This window comes from Pongo abelii, chromosome 21, assembly GCF_028885655.2.
Source record: "Pongo abelii isolate AG06213 chromosome 21, NHGRI_mPonAbe1-v2.0_pri, whole genome shotgun sequence".
NCBI lineage: Eukaryota > Metazoa > Chordata > Mammalia > Primates > Hominidae > Pongo > Pongo abelii.
In genome coordinates, this window is record NC_072006.2 from 35,951,755 (window position 1) to 35,973,008 (window position 21,254).

At 41.9% G+C, this 21,254-nt stretch overlaps 1 protein-coding gene and 1 long non-coding RNA gene across 12 annotated transcripts in view; one reads left to right on the forward strand and one right to left on the reverse strand.

Moving 5' to 3' along the window:
- Positions 1-12,280, forward strand: part of TPX2 (TPX2 microtubule nucleation factor) — a 63,099-nt gene extending 50,819 nt beyond the window's left edge. For 6 of the 11 annotated variants that reach the window (XM_009233466.3, XM_009233467.4, XM_009233469.4 and 3 more), the window contains 6 exons: positions 3,245-3,340; positions 4,349-4,525; positions 4,899-5,045; positions 7,883-7,994; positions 8,844-9,031; positions 11,449-12,280. In XM_009233466.3, coding sequence (XP_009231741.1) covers positions 3,245-3,340; positions 4,349-4,525; positions 4,899-5,045; positions 7,883-7,994; positions 8,844-9,031; positions 11,449-11,559 — 831 coding nt within the window. In that variant the 3' untranslated portion in view covers positions 11,560-12,280. 11 annotated transcript variants of the gene reach the window in all.
- LOC129052113 (uncharacterized) lies at positions 6,301-16,915 on the reverse strand. Its single transcript, XR_008516916.1, has 3 exons — positions 16,745-16,915; positions 16,071-16,162; positions 6,301-6,582 (listed from the first exon to the last, which is right to left on the reverse strand). It is a non-coding gene; the product is annotated as an uncharacterized LOC129052113 (long non-coding RNA).
- Between the last annotated feature and the right edge of the window lie 4,339 nt (positions 16,916-21,254).

Consider the following 21,254-nt stretch of genomic DNA (forward strand, 5'->3'; position numbering starts at 1 on the left):
GAACAGTTACTACGGGGTCTTCTAGTAGGTGATATGGGAAGACAAAAGAATGCAAATGACAATATTCCAGTCCTCAAGGAGCTTATAATTTAAAAAACTTAAAATAGCAAAAAAAAAAAAAACAAAAAAAAAAAACAACCTTCTTTGTTTCTGTAAACCCAATTTTCTTTTCATTATTTCTAATCGAGCCCCTAGTTAACTTTGATGGAAGCGGGGATGGGGTGTGAGTGGGTAGTTGCTGCAAAGATGATTTTCATAAATCATCTTTTCCTCTCCCCCAACTAATTAAGAGATTGAGCTCACTCATACATATCTCCTTCATGGCCTACTTATTAGAGGTTTCCCTTGCTTCTCTTTTAAAATGCAGACATTTCTGTTGGGTGAATGCAGAGAGAGGGAATTATTTCAGAACTAAATGAATCCTCAATTACTTATTTCAATTACTTTATTTTATTAAAAAACCCCGAGGCCTAGAAGGATATCTGATGTGTTCAAGGTTATACAGATTGGAAGCAGAGCTGGGCTGGAGCAGACAGACCCCTGGCTTCTTGCTCACTATTTGTCTCTCTTCCACTTGCCCTGGTGCATTCAAGCAAGATGCTAGTGCCCACATGTCTATAGAAGAGCAGATTTTGTTGTTGTTGCTGTTTTATGGTAAACATCATTTGACAACCCATTTCTTGGAGTTTTGTCACTCTGAATACAAGATCTGCTATATTGGATTTCACTATGCTAATGATTCTAGCATTCTTTAGAAAACATATAAGAAATTTCACAGCAGAATTAGCATTCCCAGTGTGGTCACCTTGAGAGACTGTAAATCCCTTCCAATGATTGTGATACTGCACAAAGCATTTTGGAAAAGCCATGCATCTTGAATCCTGAGATGAGCCTTTTGGATCTCTCCCAGGATGACAAATCTTCACGTGTATTTTAAACATTAATTTGCTTTTAGAATCTAGTCTAAGGTTATTTGGAACTAAAACTTCTGAGTAGTCCAAGATAATAGAGGTGGAAACTATTTGTTAAATGAATAGTGAAGATTGAGCAACTGTCTTGCATGGTCCAGAAAGTGCCTTTGAAAGCCACTCCAAGAAAGACATTCCAAACATGTTTCGAACGGTTGCAGCATTGTTGGGATTAAGGAGAAGGCTCCCAAGGTATCCTCCTAGAGTCCAAGGTATAAATTCTGTTACTCATGTGTTCATTCATTCTTACTGCATTCATTCAACAAACATTTACTGAATGCTTTATACTTGCCAAGGTCTATGTTAGGTACTTGGGTCTGATGGAGTAAAATAGTCTCCATCCTCGAAGCACTCAGGCTAGCAGGGGGAAATGAACATCTAAATAAATAAGTGCAATTAAGTTTTGTATGGACTGTGATAAAACCATATACAGTGGGATAAAGGGGTCAGTTCTGTAGGTCCTGGGAGTGGAGAGATCTATTGAAAGGCTTTATAAAAGAGGAAAGGCTTTATACAAGTGGAGGCTTGAAAAGATGAGTTGGGTGCTTTCAAGCAGCCGGGGCATTTCAAACAGAGAAAGCACAAGCAAAGGTAATGAGATAGGAACCATTTGGGGAGCGACCAGTAGTTCACTGTGGTTGGAACGTGATATGTAAGGAGGGGTGAGAGGTAAGGCGGGAGAGTCAGGAGGGTACCAGATTAATGCTACCACTAAGGAGGCCATGAAGGAGATATTTATGAGTAAGATTCAAGCAAGTGCCTTGTGTTTCATGGCAAGAAATTTGTTATGCTGTTGTAGGTAGGCAATAGGAGCCATTAAAGAATTAATTTTTTTTCTTTGAGACGGAGTCTTGCTCTGTCGCCCAGGCTGGAGTGCAGTGGTGTGATCTTGGCTCACTACAAGCTCCGCCTCCTGGGTTCACGCCAGTCTCCTGCCTCAGCCTCCCGAGTAGCTGGGACTACAGGCACCCGCCACCATGCCCGGCTAATTTTTTTGTATTTTTAGTAGAGACGGGGTTTCACCATGTTAGCCAGGATAGTCTCGATCTCCTGATCTCGTGATCCACCCACCTCTGCCTCCCAAAGTGCTGGGATTACAGACATGAGCCACTGCACCTGGCCTAAAGAATTTTAAGTCAGGAAGTAATGTGATCAAATGTGTTTTAGAGTAATAATTTGGACTACATGCAGACAGTGAATTGGAGGAATGAGTTGTGGAGCTGAAAGACTGTTGGGAGACTAGCAGAATGGCACAGGCAATAGTTGAAGTGGGTCTGGCAGTGAAACTTTAGGGAAGAGCAGAATAGAGAGCTGATGGGGGCAGGATGTGGACACGAGTGCAACAAGAAATTACTGAGGTTTTGTTTTGTTCTTAATCGATCTGGCCATACACTTCATTCAAAACAGCAGCCAGGAGATACCATTTTGCAGTTAGGATTAATTGCCAGATTTGTGATAGAATATAAATTCTGTGCGAATCAAAAAATGCTATGGAACAACTCTCTAAAATGTATTAGTTTTAAATTATGCGCACAATATGATACATGTCATTTATTCCACAACGATTTGAAATGTTAGCAGTGTTTTAAAATCATTAAGGAAAACTCTTCAGGGTAGTTGAATGTGTTGGAATTATGAGATATAAGGCTGGGTGCAGTGGTTCACATCTGTAATCCTCACACTTTGGGAGGCCAAGGCAGGAGATTGCTTGAGGCCAGGAATTTGAGACCCATCTCTACAAAAAATGATCAGCTGGGCAAAGTGTTGCACACCTGTAGTCCCAGCTACTCAGGAGGCTGAGGTGGGAGGATCGCTTGAGCCCAGGAGGCAGAGGTTACAGTGAGCCGAGATTGCCCCATTGCACTCCAGCCTGGACAACAGGGTGAGACTCTTTCTCAAAACAAACAAACAAATAAAAGGATTATGAGATGTAGAAAATTAAATTTCTCTCTTAATTCACCTTCAAAGAGATATGAGAGTTGACAATTTGGTGTTCTTTCCCTTTTAGTGTTCTTTTATTTTCTGTGCTTAGATTACTTATATTTTAAAAACTCAAAAATATCATTCTAGGCCACATGCAGTGGCTCACACCTGTAATCCCAGCACTTTGCGAGGCCGAGGCAGGAAGATTGCCTGAGCCCAGGAGTTTGAGACCAGCCTGGGCAACATAGTGAGACTCTGTCTCTACCCAAAGGGGGAAAAAAGGATGTAATCTTCTCATACAGCTTAGTGAAGATCATTTTGTGATATCTAATTGAGTTGCTTACTCCTTTCAGGGTGTTCCTGAAAAGAAGGTACTTCCAATCACCGTCCCCAAGTCACCAGCCTTTGCATTGAAGAACAGAATTCGAATGCCCACCGAAGAAGATGAGGTGATTCCCTGGGAGTAGGGGGGTTCTTTTTCCTTCTATATAGTCAGTCAATCTAAGCCTTATCATTTATTAATCTTAATGGAGTTCAAAGGCAACCACTCTTTTCTGGACTTGTCTTTAAGAATGGGTATGAACATTTGTTCATTTTTTTTGTTCCTCCAAGAACAAAGTAATTGGTAAGGGTATGAATTTTCTGCTCTTAGTGATAACTAGTTACAATTTATGGAAACAGTAAGGAGCAGTTAAGCATTGGAGGCTTGTCTGCTGTAGCATTGAAAATCAGCTGCTCTTTGTAACATGGATCAAAAGTTGCACTTTATTTTGCCTTAGATTGTCACTATTCAGTAAGGGACTTTGAAAATTCATACTAAGCAATTACATCCACCTTGTCCTATCTCCATTAACCCAGAGGAGTTGGAAAGGTGACTGTGGTGATGGTTTATGGAATTGTAATGTATAAACTGTCATTGATCAGGCCAGTTTCTTGTTACATCTCCCATTTTATCTATAAATATCCAGAGTTAGGGTAATTTTATAGCAGATTGCAAGCATAAGCCTTTTTATAGGTTCATTTGAAACTAAAATACGCAGTAATCTTGTGTTACCAGCTTGAACCCAAACAACTTGGTCCTATTCTGGGTTTGGCAACCATTAAGTCCCAGTCACATGTTTTAATGAAGTCTAGAGGCTGGGTCAAAGAAGAGACTAAGGTATAAGCTTGGTTGGGACCAATCTTCTGATGTTAATTTTATTCATAATGTATTTAGTTTTTACAACATTCCTGTGGAAAACTAGATCTTTTAAGAGTAATTGTGTTAGCCCTTGGTGGTAGATGACTTACCTAAGTCATCATCCTTCTTGGATAGAAAAGGAAGCTAAGACACCTAAGAGGCTGAGTGACTTGTTTTAATTAATGCCACATATTAATATAATGTCTTCTAACTCCACATTCTGGGGAAGTTGGAGAGAGTGAGGAGTCTTATTTCTAAACTGGGATTTTTTCCCTAGGAAGAGGACGAACCAGTAGTGATAAAAGCTCAACCTGTGCCACATTATGGGGTGCCTTTTAAGCCCCAAATCCCAGAGGCAAGAACTGTGGAAATATGCCCTTTCTCCTTTGATTCTCGAGACAAAGAACGTCAGTTACAGAAGGAGAAGAAAATAAAAGAACTGCAGAAAGGGGAGGTAGGTGTTTCCATTTCTGCAAGTAGTGTAATACTATTCTTTGATCCCTCAAAGACAGTTTTTTCTGTGGTACTTTTAACTATAAAATCACTGACTTCTTTTGATCTTTCTAAGAACTCTATAAAATATAAATGGGACAAGTAATTTAAATAATCCTTCTGGCACAAGGAGGTTAAGTGACTTGCCTCTGATCACACTGCTGGTTATAGGCAATATTAGGAGGAAAGCCTAGATTTCCTTTTGAACCCATTATTCTTTCATGCTGCTTTGAAAGCTGTCCTTCCTTATTTTTCAGATTCTTCCAGATATTCTGGAGCAGCTATTGCTTTCCAGCTAGTCTTTATCTTAAATCTCATGTTTTCTTTTCTGTTAGGTGCCCAAGTTCAAGGCACTTCCCTTGCCTCATTTTGACACCATTAACCTGCCAGAGAAGAAGGTAAAGAATGTGACCCAGATTGAACCTTTCTGCTTGGAGACTGACAGAAGAGGTGCTCTGAAGGCACAGACTTGGAAGCACCAGGTAGGGGATGGGGAGAGCAACCAAAATGTTAATTGCTTGGTTGGTTGATTGGACAGGCAGACCCACCACACTGAAATCACCTGGGTTAGCATGCTAGGTTGTTTCAGGGGCTCTCACTGTAAATCAGGGGTCAGCACATTATTTCTATAAAGGGCCAGATAAGAAATATTTTAGGTTTTGTAGATTACATATGGTCTCTGTCACATAGTGTGTATGTGTGTGTGTGTGTGTGTGTGTACGCACACATTTTGTTGTTGTTGTTGTTGTTGTTTTTTGAGACAGAGTCTTGCTCCGTTGCCCAGGCTGGAGTACAGTGGCGCGATCTCGGCTCACTGCAAGCTCTGCCTCCTGGGTTCACGCCAGTCTCCTGCCTCGGCCTCCTGAGTAGGTGGGACTACAGGCGCCCACCACCAAGCCTGGCTAATTTTTAAATATTTTTAGTAGGGATGGGGTTTCACCGTGTTAGCCAGGATGGTCTCAATTTCCTGACCTCGTGATCTGTCCGCCTCGGCCTCCCGAAGTGCTGGGATTACAAGTGTGAGCCACCACACCCAGCCACATGTTCTCAACTCTTTTTTTGTTTGTTTTGAGACAGAGTGTCGCTCTGTCACCCAGGCTGGAGTGCAGTAGTGTGATCTTGGCTCACTGCAACCTCTGTCTCCCAGGTTCAAGTGATTCTCCCACCTCAGCCTCCTGAGCAGCTGGGATTACAGGCGCGTGCCACCACGCCCAGCTAATTTTTGTATTTTTAGTAGAGACAGGGTTTTGCCATGTTTGCCAGGCTGGTCTCAAACTCCTGATCTCAAGTGATCTGCCTGCCTCAGCCTCCCAAAGTGCTGGGATTACAAGCATGAGCTGCTGTGCCCAATCAACTCTTTAAAAATGTAAAAACCATTCTTAGCTCAAGGGCTGTCCTAAAACAGGTTGCAAGCTGGATTTGGCCTGTAGGCCAGAGTTTGCTGACCCCTGCTCTAAGTGATCACCTGGGAATGTCCCCTGCTCCAAGTGATCACCTGGGGAATGTGGGAACTGACAGGCTTTTCTGGAGTCGGGAGTCTCTTTAAGATCTTATCTGTTCCATCTATTAGACTCATTCATTGTGTTTATTCGTTTCTGTTGATGCATTGGTAAGAAACAGTATGGGAGAATAGATTGAAATATACAATGCTGTTTTCTCAGCATGATGTGCTATTTGCTCTTTATAAATGACAGGTGATTTAAAACAATTAATTGGTTATTTGCTGATTTAATTGGGATCTAATTCTACGTGGCTGGAAAAAATTTCCCCTGAATTTCTAAGTTTATTGGGATTTTTATGTCATCATTAATCTTGGATTCTTTCCAAAAGGAGCTCTAGGCTATTGTTTGTTTGTAGGAATTACCCCTCCTGAAGCCCGAGAGTTGTAATGGCTTACATGACTGAATGTTGGTCCCCTGTTGGTATGGTTCTCTAGGAAACCTTAGGACTATTGCCTTGGAAATAGTGAATTTCCCCCTCTCAATGACCAAGACACAGAATGTCGGTGTAGGGCATTTTCTGCAAAAAACAACAACAAAAACAATTGTTTTAAAAAGCTTTTCAGAAATATAAAAGTAGAGTGAATAGTATAATGAATTTTCATGAACCCATCACCTGGTTCTATAGTGATCAAAACATGAAAAGTCTTAGTTCATCCCAACTTCTACCCACTTATCTTACGCTGGATACTTCTACCTATGTAAGATTACTTTGAAACAAATTCTATGTAACATCCCTTTTCATCCAAAAATACTTCAGTGTATATACTTAAAATACAAAGACTTATAACCACAATAATATTCTCACACTTAAAAAGATTAAAAATAATCAAATATCTGCACATTTCTCATAATTTTTTAAACAGTTGAATTGTTAAAATCAATATCCATATATAGGTCTACATAGTGCCTTTGTTTGCTAAATCTCCGAATCTTCTTTCAATCTATATGCTCCTCTCTTTGCATTTTATTTGTTGAATAAACTGGATTGTTTGTACTGTAGATTTTCCACAATCTGGATTTTGCTGATTGCATTCCCACACAGTTGTTTAACATGTTCCTCTGTTGCTTGTATTTCCTATAAATGAGTGGTAAGATCTGGAGGCTTGATTCAATTCTGGTTAGATTTTTTTTTTTTTTTGGAGGTGGGAAGAATATAGGTGATACTGTATAGTTCCTAATGAATCATGTGTGAAGGCAGAAAATGTCTAGTTGTTTATTTTTATGATATAAAGATAGGTCTTAAAAGTACCTTTAAAATTTTTTGTTTTTTTAATTGACAAATAAAGTTGTACATATTCTTGGGGTACATAGTGATGTTTCAATACGTATAATGTGTAATGATCTGATCAGGGTAATTAGCATATCCATAATCTCAAACATTTATCATTTCTTTGTGTTTGGAATCTTTTTTTTTTTTTTTAATTTAAAAGTAAACTTTAGCACATCAACATGGCACATGTATACATATGTAACAAACCTGCACATTGTGCACATGTACCCTAAAACTTAAAGTATAATAATAAGAAAAAAAAATGTGAACATAAACTAAGAAGAAAAAAAAGTAAACTTTAATGTCGAAAATGCAAACTTGGGAATCTTAAAAGTATCTTAAAAATACTTTCTAGTTCTCAGTGAGTTCAAATGTTGTCAGACTGATCTGTTCATTGTAAAGTTTGTGTGAGAGATTTTTACTAGAGTTTATATTAAATCTGCTATTTTTATTGATGAAACAGTTCAGACATTAGAACTTAAGTTATTGAGGTAGTGGTCATAGAAAGTTGAGGCATTGCTCATCTGACTGACTTTCTCTCTAATAGCTGGAAGAAGAACTGAGACAGCAGAAAGAAGCAGCTTGCTTCAAGGCTCGTCCAAACACTGTCATCTCTCAGGAGCCCTTTGTTCCCAAGAAAGAGAAGAAATCAGTTGCTGGTAGTATTATATGTACTCTGATGGGACTTGGGCAGAATTGTCAGACTTCCCAGTGGGATGCTGGAATTCAGTGTGTCAGTACAATGCTGTGTCAACTAGAAGCATTTGACTTTAGCAGATGGTAGCTTTTCTTCCCCTAGACCCAGTTTTTTGCCTTTATTGAACCCAGCAGCTGTGTTGAGTTGCAGGATGTGTTAGGGCCAGATTCATTTAACATGAACCTTGGCAGAAGCAGCTGGCATTTCAACAACACTGATAGGTTTTCCCCATCCATAGAGAAACAAGTAAATGAGGGAGGGAGAGCCAGTATGGCTTTCTGGAATTCACCCTGAAGCAAACTTTAGATATAAAACATTTGATTCCTTAAACACTGGGCAGTGTGCTAGAATACTGGGATTCCACTGGGTGTGGTGGCTCATGCCTGTAGTCCCAGCACTTTGGGAGGCCCGGGCAGGAGGATCACTTGAGCCCAGGGATTTGAGACCAGCATGGGCAACATAGCAAGACCCCATCTCTTTTTCAAAAAAATCTTTCCAAAAAGGGAAAAAAAGAATATTGGGATCTTTCTCCTATGTCTGCCTCAAAATCAATCACTATATAGTTTTGTGCAAGCTACTTTATGTCTTTGCTTTTTTCCCAATTACACTAGACGATTTCCAGGGGCCCTTTGAACTCTTAAAATTCTAAAACTTTTTGTACGTAGTTTGCTCTGCCTTTCTCCCAATGGGGCTTGTTTAGAGCACAGTCTTCCTGTTAGTGTGCATGTCTGTGCCACTTGCTCATTCCAGGGGGCGTAGGTTTATGCAAGTCCTGCTTGTGCACCAACATTTTTTCTGTTTCTGTACTTAGAGGGCCTTTCTGGTTCTCTAGTTCAGGAACCTTTCCAGCTGGCTACTGAGAAGAGAGCCAAAGAGCGACAGGAGCTGGAGAAGAGAATGGCTGAGGTAGAAGCCCAGAAAGCCCAGCAGTTGGAGGAGGCCAGACAACAGGAGGAAGAGCAGAAAAAGGAGGAGCTGGCCAGGCTACGGAGAGAACTGGTAACTGGGAGCATGAGCACTGACGAACACAAACATGCCTCTGTTTTATTTTACCTGTACCTTACCTTGTACCAGACAGGATCTAAGGTAGCCCGCAAGGCTGTACCAAAGACAATGAGTGAAAGGGGGAATTGCACAAACTGAGGGTGGTGAAGAAGTTGAGTTGTGAATGAAGCTAACGATGTGTACATTGTGATCTAAGTAGGAGCTGTAATTTTGGCCCTTTTTAGGAACCAACCTGTCAGTTACAAAACTCTCAGTGTTCATGAGACATAAGACAGTTATTCAAAAAATACATTTATCCCTTTGATGGTGAATTTTTAGACAGAATTTCTTCCGGAAGTTTTCATAAGGAGGACAACATGTGGTATAACCATGATGCCTTTCCTAGGACTGTTTTTTATTTATTTGTTTATTTTATTTATGTAACTTATTATTTCCTCTGGGGTTAAGAAGCACCACTGAGTTTTGTAATTAGACAAGAATACATAGGGAAGGACATGGGAATTAAGTGGCAACTGTATTTTTGTTTTACTCTTAATACTTGGCCCAAACTCCTTGGAGTTATAGTGTTCGTCACTCCAGGTAATCCTCTACTAACATAATTATTTAGATATTGGTTATCCAAAAAGAAACCTGAACTCCACATTAAGGACCACTCTGCTAGGAGGGCAGCAAGTTGTGTTAACTGTGTTAATGAGGAAGCAGACAGTTTTAGATGGAACTTCATATGGTAAATAAAAAAAGGAAGAGTCATGGGGAGATGTTGGTAAAAGGTTACTTAGTTACAGTTAGATGGGGGGAGTAAATTTCAAGAGATCTATCATATAACAAGGTGACTGTAGTTAATGATATATTGTATTCTTGAAAACTGTAAAGAAAGTTGTTATGTGCTCACACTACAATAAGTGGATGTTATGTGCTCACACTACAATGTTAATTAGCATCTTGCTAATTAATGAATGCATTATCTCACATAGTAACCATTCCATAATGTATGTCTACTTTAAAACATCAGTGGTACACGATAAAAATATACAGTGTTATCTGTCAATTAAAAAGAAAGAAGGCCAGGAATGGTGGCTCACACCTGTAATCCCAGCACTTTGGGAGGCCCAGGTGGGTGGATCACTTGAGGTCAGGAGTTGGAGACCAGCCTGGCCAAAATGGCGAAACTCCGTCTCTACTAAAAATACAAAAATTAGCCGGACCTGGTGGCATGCACCTGTAATCCCAGCTACTCGGGAGGCTGAGGCAGGAGAATTGCTTGAACCTGGGAGTCCCAGGTTGCAGTGAGCCGATTGTGCCACTGCAGTCCAGCCTGGGGGTGACAGAGCAAGACTGTCTCAAAAAAAAAAAAAAAAAAGAAAAGAAAGAAAAATGTGTAAGTTGTTGAGGTTTTGTCTAAAAGTGCTATACTACAGCTGGGTGTGGCAGCTCACACCTGTAATCCTCACACTTTGGGAGGCCAAGGTGGGAGGACTGCATGAGCCCAGGAGTTCAAGAAAAGCGTGGGCAACATAGCAAAGTCCCATCTCTATTTTAAATAAATAAATAAAATGCTAGACTAGCAGTTGAAACAGCTATTGGCATAGGTGATTATGCCCATAGGAAGGTTCCATGGACACACTATTCAGGAGACCAGCCTCTTGGCAAAATCTAGACTACCATTTGCTGAGTGAATGAGAAAATAGTATAATCCCCACTCTATATACACTCATACAATCAGCCTTTTTTCCTGGCCTCAACTTTGATTTTTCTTTAGCACTTGGTACCTGCCTCTTGTGTTTGTCCCCATTATAGAACAGTTTCTTGCAGCAATTCTCAACATAACCGATGGCAACATTGTAAAGCACAATTCAGTCAATGCTGGTTAACTATACTAATCTGGCTTGATTTAGGATTGATTTTAGACTACCCTAAAGGATGGATGGGACCATACCTTCTTTAGCCACCCTTCCTGGTATGGTTGTTGTGTTTTGTTTTTGCTTTTTACCCAGGATTCAGGCTTTTGGTGAATATTTATAATCAGTAAACTTAAGACTGTACTCTGGGAAATTCGTAGCTTGTAACTTCTCTGCTATACTTGAGTACAGCCCTATTATACCCTAGTAAGTCACACAGGACATAGGTTTGGCATTCTTTAGTGAAAGCTGAGGGACTTGAGGAGACTGTGTGGCCTAAAGGAAAGCTGGGAGACCCAATAGAGACCTGAATAGAAACCCTTTTGGGCTCCAAAGCACATGCACTTTTCCATCATACCATGTTGCCCCCCAGGTCCCGCTCCCCACACCTGAAACTAGTGACTGGGATCTGCAAAACTCTACAAACATTTTCTCAAAAAGAAAAAAATAAAAGCAATTTTAACCATAGTTCTCTGACATCCCTCTCACTGATAACTTTTCCTTACTTTGCAGGTGCATAAGGCAAATCCAATACGCAAGTACCAGGGTCTGGAGATAAAGTCAAGTGACCAGCCTCTGACTGTGCCCGTATCTCCCAAATTCTCCACTCGATTCCACTGCTAAACCCAGCTGTGAGCTGCGGATACCGCCCGGCAATGGGACCTGCTCTTAACCTCAAACCTAGGACCGTCTTGCTTTGTCATTGGGCGTGGAGAGAACCCATTTCTCCAGACTTTTACCTACCCGTGCCTGAGAAAGCATACTTGACAACCGTGGACTTCAGTTTTGTTGAGAATTGTTTTCTTACATTACTAAGGCTAATAATGAGATGTAACTCATGAATGTCTCGATTAGACTCCATGTAGTTACTTCCTTTAAACCATCAGCCGGCCTTTTATATGGATCTTCACTCTGATTAGAATTCAGTCTCTGTGTCAGCACAGTGTAATCTCTATTGCTATTGCCCCTTACCACTCTCACCCTCTCCCCACTTTTTTTTTTAAATTTTAACCAGAAAATAAAGATAGTTAAATCCTAAGATAGAGATTAAGTCATGGTTTAAATGAGGAACAATCAGTAAATCAGATTCTGTCCTCTTCTCTGCATACAGTGAATTTATAGTTAAGGATCCCTTTGCTGTGAGGGTAGAAAACCTCACCAACTGCACCAGTGAGGAAGAAGACTACATGGATTCATGGGGAGCCTCACAGCAGCCACGCAGCAGGTTCTAGGTGGGGCTGCCGTTAAGGCATGTTCTCTCCTTATTGGTGCTGATAACAACAGGGAACAGTGCAGTGTGCATTTTAAGACCTGGCCTGGAATAAATACATTTTGTCTTTCCCTCCCTGATTGTGTTATTTGATGTTTTTAAATCTGTTAAGCCCCTTTGGAGGTCACATCTTATTTGGGAAATGGGTAGTTTGAGAGGTGGGTCCAGGAACTTTTTTTTTTTTTTGAGACGGAGTCTCGCTCTGTCGCCCAGGCTGGAGTGCAGTGGCGCGATCTCTGCTCACTGCAAGCTCTGCCTCCCGGGTTCACACCATTCTCCTGCCTCAGCCTTCCGAGTAGCTGGGATTACAGGTGCCCGCCATCATTCCCAGCTAATTTTTTTTTTTTTGTATTTTTAGTAAAGACAGGGTTTCACCGTGTTAGCCACGATGGTCTCGATCTCCTGACCTCGTGATCCACCTGCCTCAGCCTCCCAAAGTGCTGGGATTACAGGCGTGAGCCACCATGCCCGGCCCAGGACAGTACTTTGTAATTTTTTTCTGTCTTATGTCAGAATATCTCCATGTTCTGTTAACTCTTTCTCAGTAACTACTTAATCATGTATGTTATGCCTTCGCACAGACTGTACCTTCTGCCCTAAAGACTCAGCTCAAGTTAAATTTTTTTTTTTGAGATGGAGTCTCGCTCTGTCACCTAGGCTGGAGAGCAGTGGCACAATCTCTGCTCACTGCAGCCTCCCGCCTCCTGGGTTCAAACGATTCTGCCTCAGCCTCCCAAGTAGTTGGGATTACAGGTGTGTGCCACCATGCCCGGCTAATTTTTCTATTTTTAGTAGAGATGGGGTTTCACCATGTTGGCCAGGCTGATCTCCAACTCTTGACCTCAAGTGATCCACCCGCCTTGGCCTCCCAAAGTGCTGTGATTACAGGTGTGAGCCACTGTGCCTGGCTTAAGTTAAATCTTTTTTAGAAATCTTTCCTTGACCTCTGATCTCCTCAGGTAAAGATAGTCACTTCCTTCTTTGTGACTCCCAAATGTTTCTTTTTTTTGAGACGGAATTTCGCTCTGTCGCCCAGGCTGGAGTGCAGTGGCATGATCTTGGCTCACTGCAAGCTCCGCCACTCAGGTTCACGCCATTCTCCTGCCTCAGCCTCCCGAGTAGCTGGGACTACAGGCGCCCGCGACCACACCTGGCTAATTTTTTGTGTTTTTAGTAGAGACGGGGTTTCACTGTGTTAGCCAGGATGGTCTCAATCTCCTGACCTCGTGATCCGCCCGCCTCGGCCTCCTAAAGTGCTGGGATTACAGGCATGAGCCACCGCGCCTGGCTGTGACTCTTAAATGTTTCTTGTATACATCTTGAGTAGAGCAGTTATACTATATCTGAGTTACTTGAACTTGTTCACAAATTAATAGAGATACAGATATGTAAGTTCCTTGAAGGTAAGAGTTGCTGTAGCCATCTCTGTTTATTGTGGCTGGCACAGAATTGGCTTAGGTCCATGTTAAACAATATATTTTCTTTTAGAATTCACATCATTTTTGAGTATCAACTCTATCATTCATTGCGTGTGCTAGGAGATACAAAAGCATCTGGGTTCTGCCCAGGCTAGTCCTAGGTACCATATATGACCTGAAACTTATTTTATATTCATTTTTTTATTCGGTGAGCATTTATGAATCTCTTATGTACAAGTCATTGTAGTCCCAGCATTAATTGACAAAGCAAGATGGTGTTTCTCACAGTATGATTTGCAGATCCTGGTCCTCCTGAACCCCCATAAACTGATGCGTGAAGAGTGGAGAATGAAGGGGTGTCCTGGAACCAATTCTCCACGGATACTGAGGGATGACTGGGAATACGGCAGTCTCTGGGAATACGGTAGTCTCTGGGAATACGGCAATGAACAAAAAAAAGACCTTGCCTTCATGGAGCTCACATTTTAGTAGGAGAGATAGACAGTAAGCAAATAATTTAAGCTCTTGTGTAAGGTGACAGATGTGCTGACTGCTATGTGAATAGATGGGTTGGGAGTCGGGGGCATGTGAAATTGTAATTGGGAAGGCGAGGAGGTTCTCGGCTGTTGTCCAGGTGAGAGCTGACAGTGACTTGGGTTAGGGTGGTAGCAGTGGCAGAGAGGAGAAGTGGTTGGGTTCTGAATGTGTTTTAAAGTTGTAACTAACAAGACTTCCTAACAGATTGGATTTGCAGAGTGAAAGAAAGGTGGGCACCTTTCTTATAGAGGGCACCCAGGTGTCAGCCCCAAACAGAGACAGGGTCCATCCCTTGTGCTGTGAGAAATCCAGTTCTACCCTAGTCCTTTTATTTCTTGTGAGTTCACAGCAGCATTCATTTTTTTTCTGGTTTCCTCTTGTTTTTTTCCACTTCTGCTTATCTCTTGATCTCTGTGTCTGTTCTATGTAGATTTTCTCTCTACTGGTATCAGCATTTCTCCTCAATCCTATCATTCATGTATTTCCATCTGGAATCATTTTTTCATATACCTTGTCTGGTTTTATTCGTTGTTTCAGGCAGGGGAATAAATCCGGCCCTCAGATTGAGGGTTTTGGGAGTGTTACTGAGAATTATGGATGTGAGGGATCCTTCTGCCCCATTTGCTCCATTCTGGATAATCCCCTGTGCAAACTCATGTCAGTGGTAATAAGTGACAGTCTGTTAGAGGCCACAAAGAGGAGTTACATTACTTTAGAGAAAGTAGCTTAACACTGAGACGTCAACATTCAATGCCTCTTGCTTCCCAAAATTTCTCAGTTTCCCAGGGGCAATCTTTTCCTCCACCACATGGTCTCTTGCCTAGTACTGAGCCCTCTTTTTCTGGACCACCTAACATCACCTTCATTTTTCTAGCATACTCTCCCATTTTTCCCAGAAACTCAAACTTTCTGCTTGCATTTTACAGAAAAATTATTTTATTCATCCCTTCAGGCCATGTGCTAATAGGAGCATCATCTTTCCACACTCACACTCAGGTCACTCAGGAATTTTCCTAAATAAAGAACATGTCCTGAGATAAGAATTTACTGAATTTTAAGAATTTACCTACTACTTTTTGCTTTCCTTTTTTTTTTTTGGGGAGATCTCGCTCTGTCACCCAGGCTGGAGTGCAGTGGCACTGTCTTGGCTCACTGCAACCTCTGCCTCCCAGGTTCAAGCGATTCTCCTGCCTCAGCCTCCCGAGTAGCTGGGATTACAGGCACATGCCACCACACCCAGCTAATTTTTGTATTTTTAGTAGAGACGGGATTTCGCCATTTTGTCCAGGCTGGTCTTGAGCTCCTGACCTCAAGGGACCTGCCCACCTCAGCCTCCCAAAGTGCTGGGATTACAGGGGTGAGCCACCATGCCTGGCCTTTGCTTGGCTATTTTGCAAAGCTCCTAGCACATGCACACATGCAGATTGTCAGAATTCCTGGGAATTCTGGGAAATCTGGGAAGCATGCTTTGTTTTCAGTGCATTTTTAACTTGGCCATGATTTCCTATTGCTGATATTTTTTTTTTGAAACGGAGTTTTGCTCTTGTCACCCAGGCTGGAGTGCAGTGGCGTGATCTCAGCTCACCGCAACCTCCGCCTTGCGGGTTCAAGCAATTCTGCCTCAGCCTCCCGAGTAGCTGGGATTACAGGCATGCACCTGGCTAATTTTGTATTTTTAGTAGAGAGGGGGTTTCTCCATGTTGGTCAGGCTGGTCTTGAACTCCCAATCTCAGGTGATCTGCCCGCCTCGGCCTCCCAAAGTGCTGGGATTACAGGCGTGAGCCGCCATGCCCGGCAATATTCTTGTACTAATTAATATATGTGTAAGATTACTGCTCACTCTTAACTTTGGTTGATTGTTTTGTCCTGTGTAATTGCTTGGTTACCATTTCGATTGTTTTATTCCTTACCAGGTCTTTTTTCTAGAGTCTTGTCCCTGGGAAGTGGAGCCAGCATGGTAGACCAAAGTTGCAGTTGCTCCAGCATTTAAGAGAGATGAGACCTGGACACGAATAATCGTAACACAAGATGGGATGTGATTCAGTAATTTGAGACAGAGTGCTGTGGGAGTTTAGGGATTGTTTTTGAAAGTGAGGTTGCAGTTTGTAAAGGTTTTTTTTTTTTTTTTTTTTTTTAAAGTAAAATTTGCAAAGGTAGTACTGCCTTTCGGAAACAAGTAAAATGCTACTAACTGTATAAAATAAAACATGAAAGTCTCCTTCCTTCCCCTACTCCCATGTGCCAGTGTAACCCATGGTTCACAATAGGATTCTTCCAGTATGTTTTCTGTGAGCACACACAGAGCATTTTTTTTAAAGAAATAAGATAGTAGCATTATGCATTTTTAAAAATTTTAATTTGTTCTTTAAAAGGTTATACATTCACATAGTTCTGAGTTGAAAAGATACAAACGTAAAGTCTTCCTCCTGCCTTTTCCTCCCAACTGCTCAGCTCCCCTCCCCAGAGATAGTGCTGCCAGTTTCTTAAGTTCCCTTGCAGAGATGGTTTCTTCCTATACATACTCCTACCTACCCTCCTCCTCTTATTTTTTTACACAAATAGCATCATACTTTACACTCTGTACCTTGGTTTTTTCATATGTGTTGTGCATTTAAAAGATGTAGTTCAGATGCTACCTCAGGCATGTCCTGGCTTCCTTCCTGACAAGTATGAAGCCTCTTATGACAATCTAGTGACATGGAGGCAGACCTCTGCATGATGTCATGGATTTGTGACCTGAGGTCCCAAGGACTAGAGGGCAAGACAGCAGCACCTGGTCCTCATCTCCTCCTGGCTTAATTGAGCTTTGGGGGCTTGCGTATTATCTTGAGTGTTTGGTTGAACGTGTATATCCTGTTGGATCAATCTTGATATTGCTTCCTTTTCAGTTCTCTTGATGAAGGCCGCCTTACTGAATCTTGTCTGCTGGGGAAGTTCCTCATTGCTGAGAGTAGCAGTTAAAAAAGCTGTTAGCCACGTGGCTGGGCTTCTATTTCTGCAGAGGCAGGCTGAGTTACAGCTTGGTGGTGTGGATCCAGGTAGGAATTGGTCAACATTCTGAATCCTGAGCTGCCATCTGCCTTGTAGCCTGCTGGGATGCTCAGTTTAGACAACATATAAAGTTTCCTGGATACAGGACAAACCCAGGCCTATGGAAAGAGCAGGAAGGTTAAAGTGTGTGGTACTTTGGGCAATGACGAAGGCGTAACCAGGGAGCTGACATGTTTGCTCCAAAGCCAAGAATTCCAGGACAATTTGTTATCCAGCTGAAGCCAGTGTAGTTGCTACAAAAAAGCCTGGGGACAAAAGCATGCTTTTTACTTGTTTCCCTGTCTTCTTGCACACCTACTCTGTTTTCTAATGCTGTAGTAAAGATTGCTGACATTGGAAATGTTGATGATTTTTGCTATTCTCCTCGTAAATGAATAAGAGTCTGGGCTCAGGCCAAACCATGGCTCTTATGTGCTGAAAGTATCAGCTTCCTGAAACAGCTTCACAAATGCTGACATTTCACTCAGACCAGGAGGGTCAGGGGAAAGGCTTAAGCAAGTACTAGGTTTTATCATGAAAGAATTATTTCAACAGACTAAACCTGGTCTGATGGCATCAAATGCCCTTCCCCCACCTTTTTTTTTTTAAAGCATTATTGGTCAGAGAGGAAATAGAAACCTGGGCTGTCAGATCTGAAGAGACCCACATAGCATGGGACTGGTGTCCCAGAACATTGCAGGTGTGTGAATGCATGAAGAGTTGCATCCAAGTGCTATTGCCCAGCTTGTATGGGCACTGATGGTCTCAGGTCTTCTTTCAGGAGCAAGGGTGGGAGACATTTCCAGTGGGTCAAGATACTAGTCAGTGGTCATAACTTGTAATGTGAAAAGCAGTCTGGGGAAGCCTTATTTAAGCTTGCTTAGTGGTAAAGAGAGAGGAGAAGGCTGTAGCCTTGCACTGACGCACCTCTATCACCATACTCGGGGACACTCTGTGACACAGATGAGTGGTTTTTTTTTTTTCTTGTGTAAAACTTTGGTTTTATACATAGTAGAGCTTTTCTCTCTCTCTCTCTCTATATATATATGTATGTATGTGTGTATATATATATGCATATATATATATGTATGTGTATATATATGCATATATATATATGTATGTGTATATATATGCATATATATATATGTATGTGTATATATATGGTATTCTTTTTCTTTTTCTTTCTTTTTTGAGACGGAGTCTCCCTCTGTCACCCAGGCTGGAGTGCAGTGGCATGATCTCAGCTCACTGTAACCTCCTCCTTCTGGGTTCAAACAATTCTCCTGCCTCAGCCTCCTGAGTAGCTGAGATTATAGGCAAGCGCCACCATGCCTGGCTAATTTTTGTATTTTTAGTGCAGACGAGGTTTTACCATGTTGGTCAGGCTGGTCTTGAACTCCTGATATTGTGATCCACCCGCCTCGGCCTCCCAAAGTGCTGGGATTAGAGGCGTGAGCCACTGCGCCCAGCTGGTAGTATTTTTCATTTAGCATAATAGTAACTCATTTTTCCTATATTATTGCATACTTTGTAAATACCAATTTTAACAGCAGGATGCTATTCCATTGTTCTGAGTTTGCTTCTCCACATTGAAAGTGCTTATTTTACAAAGGATTTTTCTTAGCTCTATTTACAGGACAGAACTGTCTGTATTTGCTTCCCCCTAACACATCCTGTTTGTCTCTAAACTTTATTATTATTATTGTTTACTAGTCATCTTTTATTTGGAGGTTTATTTTCATTTGGATAAAAAGATTCAGCAATGATCACATTCCTCATGGAGGGGTTCTGGGCCAAGGAGGTCATGGTCAGGAGTGCGGAGTGTGCTCTCCACATTGGCCCCTCTTCGGTGGTTCTTATGTTTGAGCTCCTTATAAGAAAGGCAGTGGCCAAAAGGCATGTAAGCTGCCAGCACCATGGAAACCCTGGTGACACTCCCTTTTTTCATGTTGTCATGCTTGTTGTATTTAATAGTATCTGTGGTAACCTCTTTGAAACGCTTCAACAATGCCTTTGGTGGTAAAATCAGTGTCCAGCTTGGCAGCTCCCCTAATATGACATCCATGAATGAGTTTCTTCTTCACTGGTATGACTGATGCCATTGTGGAGTCCTGGTGTCTGCTGTCTCTAAACTTTAAATGGTGGTTCTCAAACCACTTACCAGTCTATGTTTGTAATTAAAATATAAGCTTGAAAGTGAATAGAAGCCCTTCCCAAAAGCGTAGTTAATGACATTATCCTGGCTTGCACATTTGCTGAATGGAAAGCTCTTTTTGGCTGATATGTCAACATTACTGACACCCATGTCCAGAGATGACGTTCACTGGCATTTAGCAAAGCCTTTCTGGAGATAATTCTAGTTATGTTCTTTAAAGTCTTGGGATACCACATTTTCGAGTAGATTTGTTGTCTCTACTTTAGATCAGATTTGAAAGGAGAAAGCTCTTGGTCTTTCTTAACTCTACTGGGAGGTTGGGTGCGGTGGCTCACGCTTGTAATCCCAGCACTTTGGGAGGCCGAGGCAGGTGGATCACAAAGTCAGGAGTTTGAGACCAGCCTGACCAACATGGTGAAACGCCGTCTCTACTAAAAATACAAAAATTAGCCAAGCGTGGTGACAGGCGCCTGTAATCCCAGCTACTCAGGAGGCTGCGGCAGGAGAATTGCTTGAACCTGGGAGGCGGAGGTTACAGTGAGCCGAGATCATGCCACACTGCACTCCAGCCTGGGCGACAGAGCAAGACTCCATCTAGAAAAACAAAACAAAGCAAAACAAAACAAAACAAAGCTCTAGCTGGGGCTGTGATGTGTCTTTTGGGAAGAAGGGTGGGATTATAATCTCACTCCGGTTAGTGAAATGATGGGTAACCTTTAACAAGTTATTCCTCTTTTGGGGGCTTCAATTTCCACGTCCGTCAAATAAGATTGAACTGGAACAATTAATAAGGCTCCTTTCAGCTTAAATATTTTTAGATTTTTTTCTAGGCAGTTTTTTAAGCCAAACCAGCCCTACTTTTGTATTTATCTGTCTTCTATAGCCAATTGTTCAATCTCTGCAAGAGAGCAAGCTCTCCTGTCCCTGGGTTTCCATGTGGACTTCAACGAAGTATGTTGGAGACCAGTGTTCTGTCTTGTTGAGGACTTTCCAAGGGTTGTTCTGGAAACGGAAATCTAGCCCAGATCACTCCAGGGGACTAATCCCTGAATAATGCTGTCCCCTTGACACGCACACATATTTTCTGATGTTTTTCTTGACCTTGGAACTGGTTAAAGACTGCATAGAATGTTCAGTGAATTCTTGCAGACTGCCACAAAGAAGTCCTTCCCATCCAAGATATGATTTTCCCCCCAAGATTGAGATTATTTTGGAAGTGGTCCTTCTATTGTTGGAGGCAGTTTAAGGATGTCACCATAAAACAGACTTCACTTTGTTCTTTTTCTGTTTCTCTCCATTGCGATTCAGTTTTTACGTGTTCATGGACAAGGAGACCTGGGTTATTTTTGGATAATTGGCACAGGGTTCAAGAGAAATACAGAATTATTTCATGGAATAACCCTAGATTGGGAACTGGGAGAGCTGCTCTCGCTTTGTGACTTTGAACATGTTGTTTATATTCTCTGGGTCTCAGTCTCCTCATAGAAGTTAGAATGATCTTGCTAGAAAGGACCCTTCCTCCAGCGCAGTGGAGAATTTCTCTCCCGCCTTAACATGCCCCAAAGGCACTCTGGGCAGCAATGGTTTCTGTTACCCACCCAGCTAGCCAGTGTGACTCAGTGTGGCCATGCTTGAGTCACATATTCAGTGTTGTCAGTGGCTGTGTCACCAGGGATTGCCAGAAGTCTTTGCTATTTACCCACAGCTAACAACCTGACAGGATAGGGCCAGCAGTTTCTAGTTAACAGCTGGCCAAAAGAAGCAGGGAGACATCTCTGCAGGGGAGGAGGCTCATGGGAGTTTGTTCAAGCAAGAGAGCCTTTTTCTCTCTTGGTAGTTTGTTACTGCAGCAATAGAAAACAAATGGGGGAAGCAACACAGAGCACGCAGTCACTCAGGAGCTGGGAGA